The sequence below is a fragment of the Dermacentor albipictus genome, chromosome 3 (genome assembly GCF_038994185.2).
Source record: "Dermacentor albipictus isolate Rhodes 1998 colony chromosome 3, USDA_Dalb.pri_finalv2, whole genome shotgun sequence".
NCBI lineage: Eukaryota > Metazoa > Arthropoda > Arachnida > Ixodida > Ixodidae > Dermacentor > Dermacentor albipictus.
Window position 1 is genome coordinate 48,710,080 of NC_091823.1, and position 26,990 is coordinate 48,737,069.

The window sequence follows — 26,990 nt, forward strand, 5'->3', positions numbered from 1 at the left end:
CAAAAGTACAAATGTGAGAGATGTAGCGAAGCGGCAAGCCTGCGTGTGGTTTTAGGGGGGACGTAAACAAAACTCTTATCCCTCCTCTGTCCGTAGGGGAGGCAGTTCCTCATGTGTTTATAGTTTATTTTCGTCTTGATTGGACCGGAATGGAAGCAATTCGAACCCCTAAAGTAAGTATTTTGCACTGCCCGTATGCTGGCATGACTCGCCACCTCCCTTTTGGTACAATCTGGTACCAAGCCGGCAAAACTTAACAGCTGATACGGTGCCGCCGCACTCATCTGCCATCACATAGCTGGATAACTTGCTGAACGAACAACTTTTCATGTGTCATACATAACGCTACTAAGAAGCATGATGCGGGCAGCCTGGTACTATCGCCGCGCCTCGTAAACGTCACTTATTTACACGCGCATCATTACTGTGGAAAATGCGAAGAAGCGCAAAATCGTGAATAGGAACAATTGACACAGACTCATTCGAAGCGCTTCCGTTAATATTTAATCGCCTGTTTTGTTTTCTCTCCCGGCAGGTTGAAAATGTCCGCATGCTGGATCGATTCAACAACCGTAAATCTTCAACCGGGTCCCTTTATCTGACTACTACTCATCTCATTTTTTTCGACCCAGATCGCAAAAAGGAAACATGGGTAACGTTTCACTGACCTACTTGCACTTTACTTATAAGGTCAGGTTTGTCGTGAACATAGCGCCTTCGTGCCCTGTTTCGCAGATCCTTCACATGCACATTGCATCAATAGCAAAGCTTCCCATATCGGCAAACGGCACGCCGCTTCAAATTAGGTGCAAGAACTTCCTCTGTGTAACCTTCTTGATTCCTAAGGAGAGGGACTGCCATGACATCTTTATCTCTCTGCAGCAACTCTCCCAACCCCGTGAGTATGAATACTGACGTTTAGAAAACATATTTTTCGTCGCCAATTATCAGATGTTTAATGTTGCACATGCCTCTTCAAATGAAAGTAATTTATGCTGCTTGAAATTTTTTACCCAACCTTTTCAGTACACATCAATGACCTATACTGCTTCCATTACACTGCATCAAATGAAGACCTCACGAAGTCAATGGGCTGGAACAAGTTTGACTTCCAAGCGGAGTATGTTCGAATGGGTGTGCCAAACACCTATTGGTCTGCAACAAACATCAATCAAGATTATGAGGTACACTTACTTTGTACCTTGTCTTGTGCCGGTGCTTTCAGGGACCGTTAAAAATGTGTGGACTGGTGCATACAGGGTCTGTTCTGAAAGTAGTAGGACTGGCTTTTTCCTTGACGAATGGACGGATGAGAGCCGGTCTGCGCATGCAGGATCGGTGAAGGGGGATATTGGGAACGCTGGGAAAAATCGGCATTTGGCTCTCGGCCGTTGAAGAGAGCAGGTCGCTTCTACTGTGAACCCCTGTAGAAACGCCTCGTCATGGAGAATCATAGACTATTTACTGGATCAGTGATACGCTATCAAATTTTGTGTAAAACTTGGTAAAACGGGCAAAGAGACTCACGACATGATTAAGGAGGCCTACGGTGATGCTGCCATGGGTAGATCAGGTGCTTTTGAGTGGCACAAGTTGTTCTGAGAAGGTAGGGAAAGAGTGGAAGATGACGAGCTTCGACAAGCAAGACCAATGAAAATGTGTCGCGAGTGAAAAAGATACTGAACAGTGATCATAGGATGAGTATCATAATGATTGCTGATGACTTGAGCATTCCTCAAACCCAAGTTTTTAAGATCATGACAGAAAACTTAGCCATGAGAAAAGTGTGTGCGAAGTTCGTGCCACAAGTGTTGTCAGAGGAGCAAAAGGCCAACCGGAAAGCGATCTGCCAGGATCTTCTTCATCATGTGAATGAGGACCTCGACTTTTTATACGATGTAGTGACCGGTGACGAGATGTGGGTGTTTGATTACGACCCAGAGAGCAAGCGGCAGAGCTCAGAATGGCACAGCCCTTCTTCCCCACACCCCAAGAAAGCACAAATGAGCAAATCCAAGCAAAAGTCCATGCTGATTTGCTTTTTTGATCGATATGGAGTCATTCACAAAGAGTTCGTACCGCCCGGACAAACAATTAATGCAGTTTTTTACGTGGAAGTCCTCAAAGAAAACGCATTGTTCGTGTCCACCCAGCCGTCGCCCACAATTGGTGGCTGCGCCATGACAATGCGCCCAGCCACACAGCGTTCCGCATAGTGGAGTATCTTGCCCAGCACAAGTTGGCAACGCTGCCTCAGGCCCCTTACAGCCCCGATTTGGCCCCGCCAGATTTTTTTCTTTTCCCGAGAATAAAATCGATGCTCAAGGGGAAACATAACGGATCGGTAGAGGTGGTTGAACAGGCCATGACGAGGAAGCTAAACAGCATTCCGGTCCAGGCATTCCTGTAGGGGTACGAAAACTGGAAACCTCGTTAGCAGCAGTGTGTAGATGCGGAAGGGTGCTACTTTGAAGAATCTTAATAGTTGGTACTATTCTCATGAATACAAATTTTTTTAAGAAGATGAGTCTTACTACTTTCAGAATAGACCCTGTAGATGCTAGCTGATAGAGATTGGAATTTCAGTGTTTGCACTGCCGTTGCAGCACCTGCATGGGCTGTTTCTTTCTTTCCCCAGCCGACGCAACTGTGTGGTATAGACCATTTTATTTTTGGTTAATCAGTGCCACCATTATGGAGGGTGAATTTATTTAAACGATTTCATATCTTTGTGCGCAGTTACATCAAATTTACATGGTTGTGAAACATTGAATGCATTCTTGCAACCATATTCATGCACACAAACTTTCTGTACAACCATACATTTTTAGTTACCACTAGGAGTGCCTGTGTTTACCACCAATGATGGCATCCACTCCAATACTTCCTTAACACAATCTACAGGATGTAAAAAAATATTATTTCTCTGTGTCCTACAGCCATCTGAAGTTTGTTGCAAATACCGAACGTGTTAAAAGTACGCTTCATAAAATTCCTTGCATTTTTTGTTAACGGCACCCTGCATGCGTGGTAGAAAAACGTTGCATATATTCTGTGATATAATTAATGCATAAAAGAAGAAATTACTATGTGTCTATAAACCTTTCCACTGTGAGTTTGCTAGGTGTTGCCATAGTTTCCTTTGGTCTGTTGCAAGCCCATTGGAATACGTGCTTGAAAGCATAAGATAGAGTGATGAAGTCCGTGTATATGTGTTCACGCACCCAGATGTAAAGTGCAGCACTTTGTGAACTAGCACAGGGGCTCTATGTTTTGCTTTTAGTTGGAGCAGTGCAAAATGATAAAATTTTTGTGTCGTTATTAGTTTTGTCTAGTGCAGACTTTGTGCGGAACAAGTCCACAGCGTTCTTGTACACCGTCCGCATGATCACTGGACTTGCATTGAACTCTCGTGGTGAACTTTACCTGCTTTGACATTTAGGGGTGGGGCAATTAATTCCTGTGGGCACATCTTTCAGATTTGTGATACATACCCTAGGAACCTCTATGTCCCCTCCGTGGCCAGTACTGCAATACTCGTTAGCAGTAGTCAATTTCGCAGTAAAGGAAGGCTGCCTGTTCTCTCCTACCTGAATAAAAACATGGTGAGTGCAAGTAGAGAATACTCATTGTCTCTGCTCTAATGAGACTTTTGAAGTATTAGCCTCATATTTTGAGCATGAATCACATGATGCTGTTTGTAGTGCTTTAATAGGCTAGGGCTTAATTTCATTGTGTTTTAGTCACAGGTTTTCTTTGTGGCTTCATGTATGTTTCCTTGAAACATGGTTCTCATAAATTGCTACTTTGCTCTTTAGAAACTGGTTGCTGTGGAACTGGTATATCACAGGAGAAATGCAAAGGCACCACAGCTTAACATTTCATAATGAATACTGATATAGCAAATATAAGTCTCAAGTCTCAAGTTTGATTGGCTGCGCCTTTGTGCAAGTTATATAACAAGTTCTAAAGGGCATATGTTGTATATCAGTAACAACAAGCAAACCGAAGTTTTCAGGCGTAATGTGAATTAATGTCACCTTGTTATACATAAGTATGTGAAATTTTACTTATTATAGGGCTCGAGTTATGTAGTGCCAGTGGATTTTCGTATGTTTACGTTAGGTTGTTTTGTTACCTGTTACATTGTATTGCTACGCTACAGTACCTGCAGCACAAACCTTATTTATTTCATAGCGAAGCTGTTAAGGGGAGTTCCACCGCTGTTTTCGTGTGACGGTTGGCATGTGGCGGCATACTCAGTATCAAATGTGAATGAAAGGACAGCCGTGGTCACAGATTTTTGCTGTGAAACATAGTTTCAATGATTCTAAAATAAAAGTTCCTTTGCATGTTCGTCATCCGAATAAACAACAGTAACTTTTGCCTTTGCTTTGAGTTGTTGACAAATTCGACTTCACCCTGCCATCTGCTAGCCGCTTGGTTAGCGCAGATGGTAGAGCGGCTGCCCCAGAAAGGCGGTGGTCCCAGGTTTGAGTCCCAGACCAAGACGAATTTTTCTTCAACTGCGAGAGTTTTATTTCAAGGAACCCTTATGGGTTTCCATTGTAACAATTGTTATGACTGGGTGGATGTCTGATTTTCCCTTTATTGCTAATAAGTGTTGATTGCTCATTGTATTGCTCTTGTTGGCGTTTGTGTGTTTCATTGTTCCTTTGTTGTAATAACACAGCAGTGATTTGTAACAAATGTAGCCTATAATGCACTGTAACCACTCATGCCTTGGTGGCCAAAAGGTTGCTGGCAGTATTGAATAAATAAAATTTTAAAAAATAAAGGTGCAGCTCTTACTCTAGTTTACACGATGTGGTGACTAAAATGTGTGCAGTTCCCAAATGACACCGTCTGGTATTTCTGTGCTGATGTCTAAACTTAGTACATGTTTTCAGGCAGCAATATGCCGATGCAGTCAACCACTGTCGGGATTCTCAGCACGATGTGTCGAAGACGAGCAACTCTTGAACTGTATCCTGAAGTCAAATCCTACCTCAAAATTTATGTATGTGGTGGACACACGGCCTCGAGTAAGTATTGTGCTGAATGTTTAAACAGCTGATACTGATAAATTTGTCATGGAATGTAGTAATTGTGCTCTTCCTTGCTGCAGTGCACATTTTCGTTTGCACTTGTACTATAACCCTGTAATAAAGAATCCATGGCATTGTTGCTATAAGATCCTGGAACTTGAGTATTTGGTTCCCGCTCGCTCCTCTTGAGCGAAAAGAGAAAATCTTGTCTAACACAGAAGTTATGCAATGTGTTATTGTATGATGTCATATGCTGTCTACAGAAATCATTAAAGCAGTTGTCTTCCTTGGATGTACAAGCAGATATTGCTGTCTTGTGTCAAAAGGTTGCAGCCCACTTCAGTTGTGATTGCGCTTATCTCTAAGCCCTATACTGTACCTCGTGTCGCAGTGCTGGCACTTTTGAGATATTTAAGTTGGGCAAGTCTGATCTCAAATTTTGCAGCTACAGAGTGTCATGACTGCTTTCAAAAACCCACTACATGGCCTTGATATAATTTCCTGCAACACATGAGTCAGCCATTGTGCTTTAAGATAGATGTTGCAGCATGGCTTACCACTTAGTGGATGATAATAAGTGATTATCATTAGGCACATAGTGGCACAATTCTTGGACTCCTACTGGCAGTAGCTGAAACAAAAGCTCTTGTAAAAAAAAAATTTTCTGCAACATCATATGTGCATGCTTATTTACATGCTGAACTTATTGTAAATGGTGCAGTAGAAATTTGTTATACAACAGTGTATCAGGTACTCAATAAGTAAAAGGTTGTATTCAGTCTGCACCAAGCACCACGTATGATATTCTAGTCTCTAGGGATATGGCAGTTTGTTCTTGTGCTCACCTGCATCCACTCTCTTTGTGCAGATCAATGCAATGGCTAACAAGGCTGCCGGGAAAGGCTACGAGAATGAGAACTTCTACGAGAACATCAAGTTTCAGTTCTTCGGTATAGAAAACATTCACGTGATGCGCAATAGCCTGCAGAAGCTCATTGACAGTGAGTCAACTGTATTCTTATTGCCCAATTTGCATGGAAGTCGTGTAGTTCTATTCATAAGTTCCGAGTCTGTTCACACGAGCTTGCCATTACCTAATAATTTCATCGTTGGTTAACGCTCTGGGATAGGCCTGAAAGCACATGACTGTGTGGCTGTGAGGTCTTTTGTTTTATATCATAGAAAATTCACAGCATAAAGGCAAGCTGCTGCATATTTGTTGGCATAGAAGTCTTGGTGGTATTCGTTGACAGATTTTGGTGGCAAAGAATTGTATGCTGTTCTTAGGCTGATATCCTTTAAAAAAAAATTTGTGCATACCTTATAGCTGGTGCAAGTGTACAATCCATCACATTCAAGATGGTTGTTTGTTGGACGGCGAATGGTTATGAGTATGCTGACATACTAAAACACTGAAATTTTTAAACCAGGCCCAGGTAGGCAAGAGTTTAAAAAATATAGATGCATAGATTTAATAATATATAGATAAAAAACAGATGCCATAAATGGAGAAAGCATACGTGAACTGCAATGAAGGATGTTGCAGCTGGAAGTTTGCCCTCTTGCAGCGTGCGAAGCAAGTGAACCCTCAATGGGGGCCTTTCTGGGAGGCTTGGAGGCAAGCGGATGGCTGCGACATGTCCGAGCCATCCTGGAGACTGCGCACTTTGTGGCCCGAGCAGTAGAAGACGGCGTGAGCGTGCTGGTGCATTGCTCAGACGGCTGGGACCGCACAGCGCAGACATGCTCCCTGGCAAGCCTCCTGCTGGACCCTTACTATCGCACCATCATGGGTTTTCAGGTTGGCACAGAGGTTTGATTTGCACCGTCTCCTGAAGCTGAGTAAGGGTCACTGAATTGAAGCTGTCAAAATCGTATTGAGGAGCCTGTCGTATGCATTCTGTTTCATGTAGTGTCATCCTCGGTAGTGGTTTAGACTGCCACTAGGAAACTCGCAGTATGCTAAAGAAATTTAGTTCTGGTGGAAATTGGTTGACATGGATGAGCAAAAAAAAAAATAAAACAGAGAATGTTGCAAATCGGCAGAGACCTAAGAACAAGCTTCATATCCAAATATCAGTGTTGTCTGCCCATCACTCTTTCTTTTTTTATCTCTTTTCTTGTTGATCCCACAATCCCGAAGGGTACTGCTTGGTAATGTTGCTGTGGTGTGCACTAACCTTTGTTAAATATGTGAGAGTGAGTCCACCAGGTGATCAGATTAGTCTGGAATATTCCACTATGGTGTATCCCTCAAAGACTACAGCACAGCTTTGTCTGAAATAGTTGTCTTGGACCCTTGACCAGACCCTTGGCAGGGTTCGTCATGTGAAGTTTTCTCATGACAACAGACTTGACTGTAGGCTTTGAGAAGAGCTATTGCTCTGCATATATACTCCATCATTATTGTTTCCATCATCATTATCATCACCTGGCTCGGCAACTCAGTGGCTATGGCACTGCGATGCCGAACATGAGGTCGCGGCCTCTATTCCGGCTGCTGCAGCCACATTCTGGTCGGGGTAGAATGCAAAAATGCTCATGAACCGTGCATTGGGTGCACATTAAGGAACCCTAGGTGGTCAGAATTAATGCGGAGTTCCTCACTATGGCGTACCTTATATAATCGTATAGTAGTTTTTGCATAAAAAATGCCATAATTTAATTTTAATTTACATCATTATCTTTATCTTTTATTGTATTTATCTCCTTTAGTTCTCATTCCTAATCACCATTGTTGTATGGCTAGTCATAACCTTCTTTAATTCAGGCAGATCTCCTAGCTTTTGCTTCATAATAAAGTTATTTTGTTCTTCCTTTACTTTCTCTAAAGTGGGGTCAGTTAAACACTATCATTTATTATCATTGTTCCATCCACCTTAAAATGGACTGCTTAATACAAACGGGCCACATACAAGCTGTTGCTCGTAGCATTAGAAGGAATGTTCAACATGGAGTGTTTTTTGCATGTGTTGCAGGCTTTGATTGAGAAAGACTGGCTGGCCTTTGGGCACAAGTTCATGGACCGGTGTGGCCTGGTTCAGGGTGACCAACGTGAAGTGGCACCCGTGTTCACCCAGTTTGTGGACGCTGTTTGGCAGCTTATGCACCAGTTCCCCTCCTCGTTCCAGTTCAACGAACGCTTCCTGCTCACCATCCACGACCACGTCTACTCGTGCCAGTTTGGCACTTTCGTTGGGAACTGCGAGAAGGATCGCCTTGACTTGAGGTCAGTGCTGCTGCGGCTGAGCGGTATTGGAGATCCACATATCTTCAACAAACCAATTTGAGCTATTCAAGTGTCTTGTACAAGTCGCTTGTTGTCATGTCGGTTTCAAGGACATGTACATGATGTGCCTTCCAGGTGAGGTGATTGTCAGTAGCACAGCATCCCAGCACTTCATTTGACAAATTATCTTGAGCTTAGTTCTCAGTTCTATGGTTTAGTCGAACATATTCGTGGACTTGTTCGGTATATAGTGGTTAAAATTAATGTTGCTTAAAGGGCTCCTTACCAGTCAAGGGTAAAGCAGACGCCGACCAAAAACATTAAAAGAGAAGGAAAGAAACCAAGACATTTTGGCTCAAGCACGGGGGCCTTGTTCATAATGCAAACCTCGCCAGGTTTGGCCATTTTAAACAGAGAAGTGTAGTGTATACATTGTATGCATGGTGCACTCACCCCTCCTCTTTGCAATGTACAATTATGTGCCTTAAGGGTATCACAAATAAATAAATAAATAAAAGTATTACGTCAGTGTGCACTGCGAAAACAGCTGAAATTTCCAGCCAAGCGCTGCACACCCTCTCGAGGGATCCCCGCTTCCAGCCAGGTAGTCACATAAGTTCCTCTTTGTCATCTGTGTTTTGTCACTCACCATGATTAATCATCCAATGCAGAAGGTGCATTGTCATAAAGAAAGTGAAGGAAAAAGAGGACATACTGGTTTGACATCCCTCAGCTCCTATATGGGAGAAAACAGGGAAGGAACACTTCTTAGGAATGCTACGTAGAGGCAGAGGAAGAGTGTCTCCATTGGCAGCGACGCTCGCCTCCTGGTGGCATGGTAGCAAGACAGTTGATTTCTTCTATCTCCCCCAATAACGAACCGATTTCAAAAATTATTTTGGTAAAACGCTCCTTATGCAGCGTTTTACAGCTTCAAATGTGTAAGCAACATTTGCAGCGGGGCCTGGTGAGAGGCTCTTTAAAGAAGAGCTAAGAGAAAAGAAGGAAAACGAAGCACACATTGTCATTCCTGTCTGGCACTTCATCTTGTTGTTGTGTATTCCTTGTTTTGTCTTCGTTTTCGGGCAGACATGATTCTATGTATGTGAGCAGTTGTGCATTGAAGGAAGGGGGACGTTGTAACCCCTCTGCCCCCCTTCCAAAGGTTAGCCTACCTAACCTTAGCCCCTACTTCGGAAGGTTGTCATTTCAGTTTGAGCATGCAGAAGTGCGTACATGTGTGTGTTCTCATAAAATTTGTTATCTCTCAAAATGTGAAACTTAAGAATGGATCATTTGCATGTGAAAGCCATCATTTAGTGACTCTGTTACGCCGTAGGCTGAGCTCCAGGACCTACTCACTGTGGGCCTATCTGGGCAACCACATCTCGGAGTACGTCAACCCCTTGTACAGGACGGACAGGAGAGGAGCTGACACCCTCCACCCATCACTGGCTCCACAGGCAATCAGGTCTGCAACAAGCCTTTGCTTTCTTTCTGTTTAACATCAGAAGTGGCACTCCCAGTAATAGCAGTGAAAAACAGTGACATTGGGTTCATTCCCATTGATATGCTGCTTGAAGGCAGCATATCAATAGTATCAACATAGGAGAGTGATAGCTCTTTTATGATGGTGCACAGCAAATACCACAGAGTAGATGATTGTAAAGGTTTTGACTGTGCAGACAGTTTGTAGCTAATATAGTCCTTATGTGCTGACTGCTCTGCAATTTAGATATACAGATTTGTGGAAGCAGGGGATTTGCATTGGAATCAGTCACTTACACACCTATCTTTAATTGCTGGGCCTTCAGTCACAGCTGAAGACTCGCCTCACCAACTGTTCATGTGTTGCTACCTGTCCTATGGCCATGGTAACCGCATTCCAGTGGGGTGGGATGGAAAAATGCTCATGCACTTAAATTTAAGTGCTCATAGAACACCACGTAGGTAAAATTATGGCTCCACATATTTGCCTGGAGGCTTCCCAGTGACCATGAACATCAGGGACCTATGTTAAGGCATCTCATAATACTGCAGCACTCTGCACGTTCGTTGCATACACTGATTGTGGCCACCTAAGGTTCTGAGTATAAAGCAGTCATCATAGCTATTACTAGGCACTCAGCAACTAAATGGCAACTACATCTGTCACAGGAATATTAGAGAGCACACTTTAAGCAAGACACGTCATGCTGTGAAAATCTGCATTCCTCATCTGGCATGACCACACATGGTGCATACCTTTGATTTATTTTAGACAAACTTTAGTGCGCTCAACTTCAATTTCACTGTAGTTGTTTCAAGAACGGCAGTTTTTGAAGAGTAATGTTTGCGTTCTCTGTGTTCACAGGTTCTGGAGGGGTATGTACAACCGATTTGAGAATGGAGTCCATCCACGTGAACCCTTGAGTGATATCCTGGCCGCAACCAAGGATCACATCCTCAGCCTGGAAGACCACATCCAACACCTTGTCAAGGTGTGTGTGCATGTGTATGTGCATGCTCTCCTCACATGGGGGGGAAATGCTCAGAACAGAATAGGTTTGTTGACCACCCGCCATTGAAACTGTTAAATTTCCAAGCGTGGACCTACCAATACCGTACAATGCATTGATAGTAATGAAGCAGTTGTCTTGGCCATGCACTGTAACCCAGGGAACAAGCAGATGTTGAAGATGGAGCACTCAATCGCCAACGCCGTGTGTCTAGCAGCATTGTTGGTGTCTGCCAGCATTACAGGATAAGCCGGCACACTAAAATAAGCATTATTTGTGTTGCTCATAGTATGAATGCAACCTGAACACACACTCACACTTTCACTAATAATCTGAGTGGTCATCAGCAGTCTACTTAGACTGTACTATTGGCCATGATCTTGAGTGTTGCTGTTGACAGATCTGAGCTCAGTGAAGTGGAACCCCATTGATAGTTCCCTGGTTGTCGTGTTCTCCTGGCTGCTGCATTGCTTTTGCACAGTCCTGGCACCGAGCCCACAGACTCCCATGCATCGTGTTCTCATTTCATATATAGGAAACTTTACGTGCATTCTAACATAGCAGAAGCATGGTGTATCTTGGCTGCTACCATCTCACAAATAACGGCGTACAGTCAAACCTTGTTAATACGTAGTCGGCCAGGAACATCATTTAGGTACGCACTAAACTATATACGAATTAACTGCCAATACCAGTTTAGTGGCTACTTACTGGCCGGAGAAGAACTACATCATAATGCTTGCAAACACACACACTCCGACAGGCTTTATTTGCGGGTAGGCAGCAAAATATCTGTGATCTTCACTGACCGTCGTGGCAGCTTAGCCGCAACGACGGCAAGGCGTCATGCTAAAGCTCGCATGATGCTCAAAGCGTGCGCTGCGTCAGATAATGAAGGGCTGTCATCCACTTCCACATCGACATCATCGTCATCACTTTCACTTGAAGTTGGGCGAGGTGCGACGGCGGCAACAATGTCGCTATCCAAGAACCCCTGCAGATGTAACAGTGTCGGCATCGACGTCTTGGAAAGTCTCAAAATTCACTTGCTCCGCAGCATCACCTTGCCGCTCTAGTACCGCTGCAAGGAGCCTCATGCAGTCTTCAGTGTCCTCATTGACCTCGTCGCCGCCGCCTTCAAGCACGACGAATTTCGCTCGCGCAAAACAGTTCTGCACAGTCGCAGGCAGAACCTGCATCCAGGAGTGTGCAAGCAGGTGTATGGCACCCAGAAGGTCTATTGAGTAGGTCCTGTCGCTATCCATGGCGAGCAACATTCTATGCAATGGATTCTTCCGGTATATCTGCTTCACAGAGCGGATGATGCCCTGATTGAGGAGCTGGGCGAGCGCTGTCATGTTGGGTGGCAGGAACAGCAGCTTGATGCTTGCCAAGTTATTTGTCAACATGCACCGACGCATTGTTGAGAATGACAAGTAAGTTCCTTTGCTGTGTGGCAAAGCGCCGGTCCAGCTGGTGCATGTACTGTTCTAAAAGCTGAGCAGTCATCCACGCCTTTTTGTTGTCTTTATAAAAAACACTGGGTGGCAGACGGGTGCTCTTGAAGCACCGCGGTTTTCCGTACTTGCCGATCACCACGAGTGGCAGCTTCTCACTACCAGTCATGTTCACACCGAAGGCGACCGATATTACATTTTTTTCGTGTTAACCACCAGTGCATTTTTCATTCTTAAATGCCAGTGTCCTGTTAGGAAGCAGGCAGTGGGAAAGTGCCGATTCATCAAAATTAATGATGTCAGCGGCAGTGCAGGTTGCCAAGGCTTCCTGCAAATGGTCATTCTGCCACTCATCGGCGCCATCTCTGTCTGCTGCAGCAGCCTCACCGCATACAGTTTTTCTGACTGTGTCGTGGCGGGCTTTGAATCACGACAGCCAGCCATTGCTGCATGCAAAACCACTGCAGTTAAGCTGATCCGCGAAAGTTTTTGCTTTCTCGGCCAGAAGGGTACCACTAATCGGCAAGTTCAAGCTCCGCACCTTCTTCAACCAAAGCAGCAGCGCTTTTTCCACTTCGGGAAAAGCCGAGTCCCTGATACGGCACCTCTTCAAGTTGTTCACTATGCTGCTCCTCAACTTTTCGCAAGCGTTCCACACACTGCACACAGTTGTCAAGGGCAAGTTCTTTTTGCGGGCGACCGCAGATTTCTTTGTCCCATTCTCAATGCTGCGAATTATTTCCAGTTTTTCTGTCATGCTCAGAATGTGATACTTCGGCATAATCCAGTCTTTAGCCGCATCCCACGAACATGAAACAAGATAAAGAAGCAATTAACACAGCCCGCTGCAGCAAAGACCGTAGCAAAAACACTACAACACCATGACTGCAAACACACTGGTGGAATGAAGAAAAAGAAAGTGCTTCTGCGTGGTTACTACTTGGATTGGATTTGATGGCGACAGCGAATTCACACTCCTACCTGTAGCTTCTTCGTGTTACCAAAAGACAGCCTCGAAGGTCATGCTTTTGTGCGCGGCAATCGGCAGCACGTGTATGAGCAGGAAATATGTCACAGTGGCCATGTTTTAATGTCACTATCGCTGGTGACTGTCGTGAGGCCGTCGCAAATCAAGAATTGAACGTCTGCGCACATGAGATTTTGCCAATTTGGTACCTGTGCGTGTAGAACGAGAAAAAAAAATAGTATGTACTAATCGTGTGGTGGTGGGGGGGCAACTGCACCTACGGCTTAAGTGGTCATCCAATACATGGGATTCTATGGGGGCTGGGTGGGGGAATCTTCGCAACTACGCTTAAACTGCAATTACACATTATGCGGGTACGTATTAATGAGGTTTGACTGTATTGTAGAGATGTAGAAAATGTCCAAGTGATCAGGCAGTCCGAAAAAAAAAAAACTAATTTCGACTGTAAAATCAGTTTCTTTGTTTTTTTTTTGTTTTTTTTAGATGGCCAGTTTAATGGAAAATTTTACAGTATTTTGTTACCTGTTGTAAACCCAAACCTCATTAAAATGAAGTTGAAGGGGAAGCTGAAATCATTTCGTTATATCTATTAATTCGTTATATTGACTATTGCCCTTTACTGCAGTATATGCCCAAGGGGGTGTGCATTACCCGCCGTGGTTGCTCAGTGGCTATGGTGTTAGGCTGCTGAGCACGAGGTCGTGGGATCGAATCCTGGCCACGGCGGCCGCATTTCGATGGGGGCGAAATGCGAAGACACCCGTGTACTTAGATTTAGGTGCACGTTAAAGAACCCCAGGTAGTCGAAATTTCCGGAGTCCTCCACTACGGTGTGCCTCATAATCAGAAAGTGGTTTTGGCACGTAAAACCCCATAATTCAAATTCAAGGGGGTGTACACGACATTAAACACGCAAGGAAGACTACAGTTCCACAGCCCGCTGAACCGCTACGTGGCTGCATATTGTTACGGTGAAAATGCAGTGAAATTTTAATAAGATAATACTGTCCAGCCTGTGCAACATGCCACATTTTATGCCTTTACGATAGCTTACTGCTGTTCCAATGTGATAATCTTTCACTCCCGCTTCCCGCTTGGCTTGCTCCAATAAAAAGTTGAGTGACACACCATACAACATCCGAATCCGAAATTTTGGTCATTATTATACATGTAGATATTCTATGGAGTAGATGCCAATGTCACAGGGAAGTTGGAATAATTAAGCAGGTTTGAAAGATTAGTTAGCAAAAGTAATCATTTGCACTTGCCAATGTTGGCTTAACACTTTCGGGACCGGCCCATAGGCCATCGATCATATATGATCGACGGTTTTGCGTGCACTGCCCCGTTCAAATTTCCGCGCGCTTGGACATGTAGCTCCATCTAGGAGGTCGTCAGGAACTAGACTCTCGGTTTCGGCATAGTTTCTTTCATTTCCAGCAGGTGGCGATACGCGAGAGAGAATTTTCTCGATTGCGGCGGCGGCGGACGCAGTGGAAAATGGCGTCGTGCTCGCGTCCGGTCGCTCGAAAAGAACGCCGTCAATCGCGCGATTCCGCTGCTTCGGCAACGGATTTTTTTGATGAACCGAGCAGCGAAGAGTCTGAAGACGACTTCGGCAGCTCCGATTTTATTTCGGACTCCGATTCGGATGATGATGAGCCACGGACTTCATCTAGTAGCCGAAGGTGAGCATAGTTCCACATTCATTTCTTTCTGGAGTAGGTGAACGGCCTCGCTATATGTTCTCATTATTTTATCTTTACTTGATAGGGTCTCAACAAGCTACGGCAATGATCTGCTGCCGCCAGCGCAGAAGCGGATTGAGTTTTCGCCGCGACGGGAACCTGGCGTGTACTTGGACGCAGAAGTGGGTGTGGTGCTCAGAAGCGGATCAAAGAAATTCTTGACTGCTCTGGACTTCTTTCTTCTGTTTTTCTCGATGAATGTGATCGAAACAATTTGTGACAACACGAACAAGTATGCTTGGACTCACATTTTGGAAAAACCAACGCATGCTTGTTCCGATGGATCTTGGGAAGAAGTCACCCCAAGTGAAATGCTAAAGTTTATCGGACTCGTAATTTACATGGGCGTTGTGAAGGTTCCTCGGCTGAAGCTGTATTGGAACGTAGGAGATCTGTACAGCGGTCTGCTCCCACCACGGATCATGCGGCGACGCCGGTTCATAGCTCTACTCGCAATGTTGCAAGTTGCAGACTTGGACGATGTCACTCAAAGTTCAAGAGGAAAGCTCCGATACATGTGGTGGCTCCTGCAACACATGAACGAAGTGTCAGCGAATCTTTTCCAGCCACATCGCGATCTTTCCGTGGATGAGCGCATGGTGAAATCGAAAGGGCGGTCAGGCATCCGACAGTATATCAAAGATAAACTAACAAAATGGGGCTACAAGCTGTGGGTCCTAGCTGACCCTGGCACCGGATATACTGTGCAGTTTAGTGTGTATACCGGTAAGCGTGAGCAGCCAGGGCCCCATGGCTTAGCTTTCGACGTAGTTTGCCAGCTGTGTCACAGATATCTTGATCAGGGCTGCAGGATCTTTATGGACAATTTTTACACTTCTACTAGCCTGTTCAGTCATCTTCTCAGCCGAAAAACATTGGCTTGCGGAACCACACGCAAGGATCGCCGAGGATTTCCTGCCGAACTGAAGGATGCACGGTGGGAAAAAAAAGCTCGACGTGGCGACATTCGATGGTTGCGCGATCAGAACATCCTGTACCTTCAGTGGAAAGACCGGCGTGTTGTCAACATGATGAGCACGGTTCATACTGCAAATGACACGGTCACCGCAAAAAGAAGGGAAAGAAGGCAAAACTCCTGGACTCAGATATCTATAACAAAGCCTCTGCTGATCCATGATTATAATGCTGGCATGCTAGGCGTAGATAAATCGGATCAAATGATTGGATATTATAATGTTCTCATGAGAAGCGTACGGTGGTGGAAGACTCTGTTCTTCCACTGCATCGATATTGCATGTGTGAACAGTTTCGTGCTCTTCCAAGCTCACCGCACATTGCACCCAGAGATTCCTGAGCTGGCACGCACTGCCGGGTTTGACCACCTAGCTTTTAGAGAAGAGCTCATTCGGCAGCTTCTGAATCTTGACGGTGCCAAGCAAGCACACACGCCTCCACCACCCGTCGCAAAACATGCACTCCACAAGCCGGAAAAAGTGGCAAAACGCAGAAACTGCAAGCTGTGCTATGAGCAGAAGAAAATCGAGCTCAAAACTAATGTCTTTTGCAGCACATGCCAAGTTCACTTGTGTTTTACGACTGCCCGGAACTGCTTTGTCGAGTGGCACAAGAACCGTGGGACCTGAGTGGCTGACCACTGGTGCAAGCTAGATTTCACACAAAAAAAAGACAGTTGTAGATACGCGTGCCAAATTTTCACAAGCAAGAAAGGAGGCATTGTAGCACATTTTGTATATCTTGAATTTTTTTTATTATGTTTTTCCACTTGTATATCCATGACTTTTCCAACTTTTTTATGTTGTTCTTTCAGCAAATCTTGAATTTGAGATTTTTTAAAAAATATTATATATCACTTTTAAGTCTAACCTTTCTTTATGCATGAAAGACCATCTAATTAGCTACATTTTGATAAACATTGCAGCAATATAGCATAATGACTATTCGTAATAAAAAATAATTTTTGACACCCATCAGAATTGCCTGTTTTTTCCCCGGTCCCGAAAGAGTTAATAGGCGACACTCACATTGATGGCTGGTCAGTGCGAATGTGCTAGAAAGCCAACTTAATGTTTTTCAAACAGGCAACTGTGCTTTGTTGTTAAGTACTGATTATTGCATTGAGCAGAAATAATTGTTGAGAAAAGGGAAGCCAGGCGGACAGGACAGACGGTCTGTGCTGTCTGCCTGGCCTCTCCTTTATTGACAATTTCTTCCGCTCAGTGCGGTGATCAATATGCGACACCAACTAGCCCAGCAGTCTAGTCCTAAACTATATTTGTTAAGCGAGATACGCTTGCAAACATACAAAGATCTGTGTGCCCATGCACAGCGCATAGCGCAGCTGCGAGAGCTGCTGCACCACGCGGACACCCCGAGCAAGGACCTGGATTCTGTGCTGGGGGAGTCGCTGACCGGGGACGAGCTGGACTCCCAGCCGGCCTCTTCTGAGGGGGCTGTCAGTGTGCGCGACTCGGGCTTCGGGGACACCGACTACAATGAGTGCAAAGAGCTTCGGCAGAAACTGCATCAACACAGTGAGTGTGCTGCTTCTGTAACCCTCCTGTTGTAGAGACTCGAAACGACCAACTGTGGTCGAACATCTCACACTATACTCATGGACAACTTTCTGTGCCAGTGAAAGGAAAGCTACAGGGGCAGAGCTTCTGCACATATGTTATTGCACCAAGTAGTCTGATGGAGCTTGAGAGCACTTTTGGTTTCTTGGAACAGCTACTGAATCAGCGAAGCTCCCACATGCGACAGTTTCACATTTGCCGAAACATAGAAGAGAAAAGCAGAAAATTAGGCCATATTTAACACTCCGTTGTACACTTTGTCTATTTCTACTGTTGTAAATAAGTTGTGAATGGATATACTTTCTCTTCCCCAGCTTGATGTAATGTAAATGATGTGGCAGTTTCTTCCGAAATATCCTTACTTGTACATACCTTGCCGTCGTAGCTTTTCCTTCATCGCCACAGAAAGTTGCCCACAAGCATGAAGTCGAAGTTTCAACAAGGGAACTTGCCATGGCCGCTTCCGTCAGCGTAGACTTCGGTCGGTGCCGATGGATCAAAGTGGACAAGTATGGGAGGGGTGGTCAGAAACCCGATGGGAGCGGCAAACGTGTGAGCCTGCTCCGGGCCCCATGAGAATGGTGTGTTCTTTTTTAGAAGATCTGACAAAGGCCGAGCAACATCGGCGAAGTTTTTGGTGAAACGGCGAAAGTAAGAACACAGGCCGATGAAGCAACGCATGTCAGAAGCAGAATGTGGCACAGGGAAACTGCGTATAGCGCGAACTTTTTCTGGATCTGGTTGGACACCGGATGCGTCAACGAGGTGTCCCAACATGGTAATCTGATGGCGCCCGAATTGACACTTCGTGGAGTTCAGTTGAAGGCCGGCTTTTCGGAAGACTGCAAGAATTGCAGCGAGTCGGGTACGGTGGCTGCCGAACTTGGGAGAAAAAACAATAACATCGTCAAGGTAACAAAAACTGATGGTCCATTTGTAGCCTCGCAGAAGAGAGGCCATCATACGTTCAAATGTCGCAGGAGCATTGCATAGGCCAAAGGGCATGACATTGAACTGATCTAAGGGATCCGGCGTGATGAAGGCCGCCTTATCGCGGTCCATTTCATCAACTGAAATCTGCCAGTAGCCGGATCAAAGATAGATAGACGAGAAGTATTTAGCTCTGTGCAAGCAGTCTAAGGAGTCATCGATGCGTGGTAGTGGGTAGACGTCTTTTCGCGTGATCTTGTTTAAGTGGCGATAATCAACGCAAGAATGCCAGGTACCATCTTCCTTTTTCACAAGGACGACAGGCGAAGCCCAAGGGCTGGCTGATGGCTTGATGACCCCTTTGCAGAGCATTTTTTCCACTTCTGATTGGATGACTCGACGTTCAGCATGTGATGCCCGATAGGGATGCCGACAAATAGGATTTGTGTCTCCAGTGTTTATACGGTGGTGAACAACAGATGTTTAGCCTAAAGGCCTGTCGCCAAAATCAAAGATGTCACTGTACAATTCAAGCAGGTGATGTATGTCCGTGGCATGTGCAGAGGTGAGGTCAGGTGCAATCATTTTCGCGAAGTCATCCATTAAGGAACCAGAGCTGTGAGCTGCAATTGGCGCTAATAAGCCACTCTCGGCATTCAGACTCTCAATGTCAAATTCCAAACCACTAGAAACGCTGGCCAAGAACATGCCAGCCGGAATCACTTGAGGGCACAGGTTGAAATTCAGAAGCGGTAGAACGATGTTGTTATTGTAACCGTGACCAACATATGTGGAACAGCAACATTCCGGTTCAAAAGCACGTCGATGATGGGCCGAAGCACATATTTACCGTCGGGAACCTGTGACTGGGCGGTCAAAGTGACGTAAGTAACTGCCTCGAGTGACAGATGCACATTGTGAAGCGAGCACAAGTGTGGTGTGGCGGTGCTCAGAGCATTGGCGAGTTGAGGCAGTTCCAACTGAAAAATGCCGGTCGCGCAGTCGATGAGAGCAGAATGAGTGGATAAAAAGTCCAATCCAAGGATCACATTGTGAGGGCAGTTGTTGATCACAGCAAAGAGAACAGAACTAGGGCAGCCGACTGTACTTAAACGCGCAGTACACATTCCGAGAACAACCAGTACGCTGCCGTCGGCCACACGAAGCACTCGGGCAGCTGCTGGGGTGAGGACCTTTTTTTAAACGTCTACATAGGCTAGCACTCATCACAGATACGTGGGCTCCAGTGTCGACAAGTGCTTGGACAGGTATGCCATTTTAATGTCTATTACGTTCCTCCTTGTGGGCACAGACAGAGGATTTGCTGCGGTAGTAGGCAATGCAGCACCACCTCCAAGGGCTGCATTTCTTAGTTTTCCAAAATGGTGCGGCCAAACGCCACAGGGGACGAAAAGCGACGTGGCTGTGGCGAACGGGAAGATGGATGACGTGTTTGCGGTGAATGAGACTGGCGTCCGCGCAGCGATGGTGAGCGACTGTACCATGTGTTCCTATCAGAGTTGTCCGCGCTGTTAGACTCAGCGGTGGGCGAAACATTGCGGACATTTGCATCAAAACGGCTCAGGTCGGTCGGCGTGCGAGGTGTTGAGGGCCACGAGTTGCGATAGTATCGGGCAACACGATCAATGCGGCGACAGGTGAAACAGATCGGCTGGTCGTCCACAGTTCTCCACTCAGTCAGGTTGCAATAATGCAGAGAGAAGCGTTGAGGTGGAGCAAGAATAGTAGAAGGGCGATCATTGGTTCTGAGGTTGGCGACAGCACAGACAGAATGTGAACCAAAGTTTTCAAGTTCCTGGCGAACGATGGCTTATACAAGAGGAACGGAAAAAGTCGTAGCATCAGGGCTACGCGAACAGAAAGCTGCGGGTGCCATCGCGTCCAGTTCACTTCGAACGGTTCGCACCACGTCCTCTGATGGCGATGCATGCTGCTGTGCGGGTTGATCTTCACAGGTCGACATTGCAGCAGTATTGGGAAGTCTGGCGAATTAGTGCAAGACGCGTCAGCTTTTGGCCTGCTCGAATTTTCGGCACTCTTTAATAATAGCATCAACTGTAAAGCAGGGCTTGCACATGAGCAGATTAAATGCGTCGTCAGCAATGCCCTTAAGCAAGTGCCCGACCTTCTCAGCTTCTGTCACGTCGTGATCGGTGTTGCAACAAAGTGCCAGCACATCCTGAATGTACAAGACATAGGACTCCGTGGGGGATCGAGCACAGGAGGCCAGTTCCTGCTTTGCAGAAATTTTATGGCCGGCTGGTTTGCCAAACAACTCTGTCAACTTCTGTTTGCATTGGTCCCAGCTGGTTAGCTCCTCTTTGTGGTTTTCGTACCACACCTTTGCCATGCCTCTTAGGTAGAACAACGAGTTAGCTAGCATTAGCGTTTGGTCCCATCAGTTGATTCCATTCACGCGTTCATACATAGCCACCCACTCTTCGGCGTCGGCGCCATCGGTCCCTCAGAAAGTTCCAGGATCCTTGGCTTGCACAACCACAACCGAAGGTGACAGCGATGTAGCTGGCGACGGTGACATTGGAGGCGGCAACGACGTTGATCCCATATGCTCACCATCATTCATGGTGCGGACAGTGATGAGACGTCCTCTGCGGGGCTCCGTTTCCAGCCGTGGTACCCTGCACCTCCCACCAATACGTTACGGGGATATTGCGAGTATATAAAGACTATATTTACAATATATATACAGGCCGAGTCAGAGCAGTTAAGATGGCCGACCACCAACAACATGCAGCAGCCAGCGTCTCCGATCCTTGTTCGTCCTCTCTCTTCTTTCATCCTTCTGTAACACTATACACTATATTCGTGCAAGTGCAGTATTTTGACGAGACTGAGTGGGACAAATGTCTCGCACCAAGGGAAAAGCAGCCTTACCGCACTTGCTGTGCTACAGTAGCCTTGCATGCATGTGCTGCAAAATGAGGGCAAAAGAAAAGACGCTGTACTTATTTTCCGAGCAATGCTCATAGCAAACAGTGCACTTTGCCAGCTGCTGGCACAGCTCTTGTCTTGCCCACTTGTCACTACTTTTGCACAGCTACACACGCTCCTGAGCTTATTGCTTGATGACAAATGTGCCGAGCAACAACTGTTGCAGGACCTCTGAGTTAATTTGGCAATTTGGTGATGCATAGTAATGTGCAGGTTGGCGAGGCCAGACACATAGCTTGAACTAACTCAATTTTCATAATTAACAAGTGTCAACCATGCAGTGGAGTCTACTTTTTTCTGCTGGCAACATAATTGCAATGTCCCAACATGTTAAAGTGAAGAAACTTCTTAATAAATGTGTCTGTATATCATTGTTCAATGTTTGGTTCAGTATTCAGAATTAACTATTCGTATCTGATTCCTATTTGAATATTTTGATATTCACACGCCACTATTTTAAATGAAAAGCAAATTAAATTTGATCATATGTGGTGCACCAGTGGCAACAAAAGTAATACATAAAACAAATGGACAGCATATCATCACATGCACGTTATAGAATTGTGTTTGTTTAAGGAGCTAAGTGTGTACTACAGCAGCACACATTGTTCTAAAAAATACAAACATGATGAAATAGGCCAAATAATAAATTGCTTTGCCTAAATCAAGACAACAAATTCGCAGGCTGTGAAGGGGTGAGCTACCCCTTGTGCTTGCTCAGGGAGTGGTCTGTCCGTGTGGATCAACCACAGTTCTACAGTACTAGTATCACTTAGAACAGCCACCACTTGCATCAGCTGTTGTTATCCCTTATCTAATATTCAACAATCTTGAATAGTGAATTCTTGAATCGAAGGGCAAAGACTATCCTATTCTTAATTGAAACTTTTATAATTCGCACGTCCCTACCAGTCACTCTACTCAACATGTTTAGCCTCTTGCAATTTATTCCTGTTTTCAAATGTGCAGCGCAGGTTGAGGGGCTTTTTATTTGAAGCCAGTAGAAGTTCTAACTTGAAATTTTATGTTTTTTTTTAACTTGCTTTCTCTGAATTCGCCTCTGTCTCTGTTTCAGAGCTGGGGGACAGTTTTGGTTCCACTGTGCTTCAAAAGTTGATGGAGGAATTCGACTCAGTGGCTGTGGACTGGAAGTCGTTTAGGAACATCAAGGAATGTCCCTGCTCCACACCGTTCGACCACTTCAGGAGAAAGGTAATCTGTTGCTTACAACTGTGAACATGTTAGTTAACTTTAACTCGCCACGGTAGCGTAGCGGCTGTGGTGATGGGCTACTAAACCCGAGGGCATGGGATTAAATCCTGGCCACCGCGGCTGCATTCCGATGGGGCGAAATGCAACCATGCCTGTGTACCATGCATTGGGTGCAGATGAAAGAACTCCAGTTGCTCAGAACTAATCCAGAGTCCACCACATGGTATGCCTCATAATCATATTGTCGTTTTGGCACATAAAACCCCAGAATTAAATTAATTAAATTGGTTGATTTCACGGGTTTTCCACATTTTTAATCCAGTTTTCCCGCAATGATGCATGCACTGGTCATCTTAAAATATTCATATGCTTATAGGCCACAGTGACCAAATTTTCTTCAAGCTCTCGCAACACCTCGGTAATCTTGCCAAAAACAGTCTATCACTGGTAGTAATCGTGTAATAAAGGATGGAACACTGCTGCTCCTGATGTAGTCTGGATTTAAACTGTTAAAGTTTCATGATCTTTCGACCAGTCAGTGTTCTATTACTTAGGTCCAGAGTTTGGTCAGTGCCAGTTTGCGCATGTGAGGACAGACTTGTCAGCGCACAGATGAACACCTGATGTCACAAAGGAATGGTGAAACAACGAAGTTAATTTATTGCTAAGCTTGGTAGTAGTGATAAGATAGGACAGTATGGATTACATTAAGCAACATTACTGTTGTGATGAAGTTGTGCCATATCAGTTATCAGTAACTGTGGCAGCACATGTGAAAGTCAGCCTTCAACTACCCGCCACAATAAAGAGTTGTCATGCTTGAATCGCAACCTTCTTTCGAATGTGAACATGTTTGTCCGCTACTGACAGATGGCATTGGCTTTGCTAGCGCAAGTAGGTATAGAGTAGCATGTTTCTTTTCTACCACAGCATGACATTTCAGTAACAATGTTTGCAGTGTCCTTTTGGTCATATTTGTGCTCGAGACTTTTATAACTGCTTTTAAATCCACGAATTGACCATAGTCAAACGAGGACTCAGCTACACTGCAAGCAGATAATGAAGACGGGTTTTATGGACATGGCCTCTGAGACCACATACACACTACCAGTATTGAAGGCCGAACTACACATGACCACACTGCATAAAACTATATCAGGGAGCATAGCTCTTGTACTGTACTCCAAATGTGTTGTACTGGAGACTAGCTCCAGTACAACACATTTTGGGTCGACGCAGTGCACTATCTGCAGAAGTATGGAGGATGCGACGATATTAGACAACATTTTTTTGACACATTAAGCTCGTGTAACTTTTGAAAAATATTTTGGCAAAGGCATACAGTAAGGCAGAGTGGTAGTCGCGGTTTTATAACATAGCACACTGGAGCACAATGCATCTTTAAAAAGGTAAAGAGGATTACGATTTGTGCATAGGGTAGGATAAAAATGTAGAACAGTTATTTTTCTTCTTGTAAGCTCTGCAAGCGTAGGCACTAATAGACATGCACAGATTCGGGATATTACAGTGCTCTGCCATAATTCTGTGTCAAATTTTTGCAGTTCCACTGCTGGAGTTGCGGAGACGTGTTCTGCATTCGTTGCATAGACAAGAGGTTGTGTCTACCTGGGCACATGACCAAGCGACCAGTGCCAGTTTGCCGACACTGCTACAAAGAACTGACGCACACTAATTCGATAGATTCCTAAATCAGCCGGGAAGAGACAGGCACCTCCTCCCTCCTCCTCCTGCACCTCCTGCCCCATCACACTGCAAGGATCCATCGACTTGAACGTGTCGCGCACTCGCGAAGACGTTGCTACAACATTCTTTTTGTACTCTGGGGAAAATGGGGGAAAAGAAGGCACTAATGTTGCTACTGATGTACAGCAAGTGAGGTCCGCAGCGAGGCTGTCCAGATCCGAGAGCGCTTCGTAGTACTACCACGTTGATGTCTTTTAAAATTAGCATAGGAATTGGTAGGTTGAAGCCCATGACGAGGATGGAATGGGTTTCACTGTCTCATGACTACTATTGGGTCTTAGGCCATAGCTATGCAAGAAAAAATGCGGAAGAAAGGGACCCCTCATCCTAGACATGGCTGCTACCTTGCCGCTGTTCTGAGACCTCACAGGATAGTTCTTGTTGCTTGTTTTTAACGCCTGTTGTGATGGCTGTGATACCAGCCTCTGCGATGCAATTTGGTTGTTTTTTTGCATTGTTCTCGTATTAAGTGAGAAAGCTACTGTGTTGCATAATGTTTTGTATGATACAATTTAATGGGGCTGTTCGCAAAAGAGGAACAAGCAGTTTTTAAAGGCAGCACTCTGGTTACCCTTGGCCAGTGCTAGTAGCCTTGGAAATTCTAAGGGCATGTTGTCACTTGGCTACGACTTCCTAGATTTTAGTTTGGTGCCCGCATGCCTTGTGGATGTGAGTTAACTTTCTTTTTTGTCTAGTCAGCTGCTAAAATATGGTACTTATGGAGATTGCTGTTTTAGTTATTGCCATTTTTCTTGTCTGGGTACTATTCTGGAGGCAGCTGAATTTGCCATCTTGTCAGCTTTGGTTGGCCCACAAGGCTGCTATGTCCTTATCAATTGGCTCAAAATGCCAACATGGCAGAAGTTGATCCGTGTCCAGGACAGTACCGCCCCGTCAGCCATCGTGAGTTGTCAGGTTATAGGCGAGGCTGTAACGGAGTTGGAGTACCTTGAGTTTATTTTTTAGGCTTATTTGCTAGTGCTTGTATCTTCTTAACTAGTATGAGGTAAACATTCTTTTACCCATTAGAGCAAGGTCTTTCTCTTCTCCTTGTAATTCCTTTCAATGTTGTCACAGTCCCAACATTCCAGTTGGCCCCTTGCAGAGAGTAGAGATGTCTTGTGCTTTGCTTCGCCATCACACACACACACAAAAAAAAATGAACTCGAGCCCTTTTATCACGTGGCCCTTTTATAACCTTCCCTCACATCCTGTGAGAGCAGTTTTTTGCACACCGTGTGTTACACTCCTGTATGGTTGTGCGCAAGTTTACCATATACTCTATATACATACTACTACGAACGTTGTGTGCATGTCTATGTGTGACGTTTCACGGTGAAGCCCGTTTTTCTGTGCCTGATACTTGCACCAACACAATCACGGCATTGTGGAAGTTGTTTTTCTTGATCAGACCTTTTGTGCATTGATGACTCCTTTGTTTCTCTGCAGCCTTTTCTTTTTTCTGTCTTTGCTGCACTACTGACGCTTTTCAGAGAGTGTGTAACTGTTCGCTGATCATTTTAGCATGGGCCTCTGGTTACTGATGAGCTCCCCCTCCCTCCAATTTTTACCACCTGCTCTAGAGACGGTATATTCTTTCCCTCTGGACCTGTTAGCAGCTCCACTTGTCCTGGATGACGAAACCAAGGCCCACTATCTATATACTTTGTTTAGCTGTACAGAATTTATGACCACTTACCTTAATTTTTCTTTAGGCTTGCTTATTTTTTTATTTTATTCTGTAGTGTAATGATTTAATGATTCACTGGTGTTTGCTTGCTGTTTTCGTTGCCACTTTTAAAAAATGCTGCTATGTTCTTCTTTGTGATTTTTGTTGTAACATTTTAATCTAAAAACTTTGTAATGAAAGCTAAATGGCATGCGAATAAATCTCGATTTCAGATGTGTTTGGTTGTACATCGAAAAAGTCCAAGGACACCTAAGCACTGCTTACGAGTTGTGAATGCGACAGCATTAATGTGCAGTTGAACACCGCTGAGCAGTTCTTTGAGGTATGAGCTCCTCGTGGGCAAGCGAGTGCATTGAGACGCTCGGCCAACGTTTCCTGCATATCACAAGTTCGTTGCACTTCGATCCCTGACGTCATGCTACCTTGCCTGACTGGCATTGAATCTAATGGAGATGCTCCTGAGTAAGCCATGGTGATTTTGACGTTGCCACTTTTGTCACGCCGGGCTTGGCAATAGAAATTTCAGTTCAAGTAGCGTGATGTCACAAAGCAGAGAGCAGAGGTCTGCTATTTAAGACGCGCTGGTTTAGCCCAGTGGGTAAGGCACTCTGCTCCTGAGCGTGGGGTCCCAGGTTCAAAACTCATTGCTGCCAATGTTCTTCCTTTCGGATTTATTCTGTTTTTTTACATTAATATCTTTATAGCAATTACCGAGGTGAAGTTAGAAGGCAGGCGACAGCTTGTGCATACAAGAAATGCATGGGTAACAGACTTCCGAGAGCGAGGGTGATGTGGTGTCACGGGGATGCCCGCTCCGTCAATGTGCGCACGTGACGTAGCGGTGCAGCCAATAGGAATTTAGGTGCTGTTTTGCTGCTACAGACGCCGGCTTTTTCAC

At 45.1% G+C, this 26,990-nt stretch overlaps 1 protein-coding gene across 1 annotated transcript; it reads left to right on the top strand.

Annotated features, from left to right (window-relative positions):
• On the top strand, window positions 1-26,309 carry Mtmr6 (Myotubularin related protein 6). Its single transcript, XM_065426894.1, has 14 exons — window positions 1-173; window positions 536-652; window positions 736-898; window positions 1,027-1,184; window positions 3,480-3,605; window positions 4,911-5,045; window positions 5,917-6,049; window positions 6,617-6,849; window positions 8,027-8,277; window positions 9,617-9,748; window positions 10,631-10,757; window positions 17,277-17,481; window positions 22,502-22,638; window positions 24,201-26,309. Exons 1-14 carry the CDS (start codon window positions 150-152, stop codon window positions 24,345-24,347), a joined length of 2,088 nt encoding a protein of 695 aa, XP_065282966.1. The 5' UTR covers window positions 1-149; the 3' UTR covers window positions 24,348-26,309.
• Window positions 26,310-26,990: the final 681 nt, after the last annotated feature.

Bases quoted from the DNA above. Each gene is read 5' to 3' on its own strand.
- Mtmr6 (XM_065426894.1), top strand. From the start codon at position 150: ATGGAAGCAATTCGAACCCCTAAA. The intron at 899-1,026 runs GTGAGTATGAAT...CAACCTTTTCAG, and splicing joins GCAGCAACTCTCCCAACCCC to TACACATCAATGACCTATAC. The intron at 10,758-17,276 runs GTGTGTGTGCAT...GCCCATGCACAG, and splicing joins ACATCCAACACCTTGTCAAG to CGCATAGCGCAGCTGCGAGA.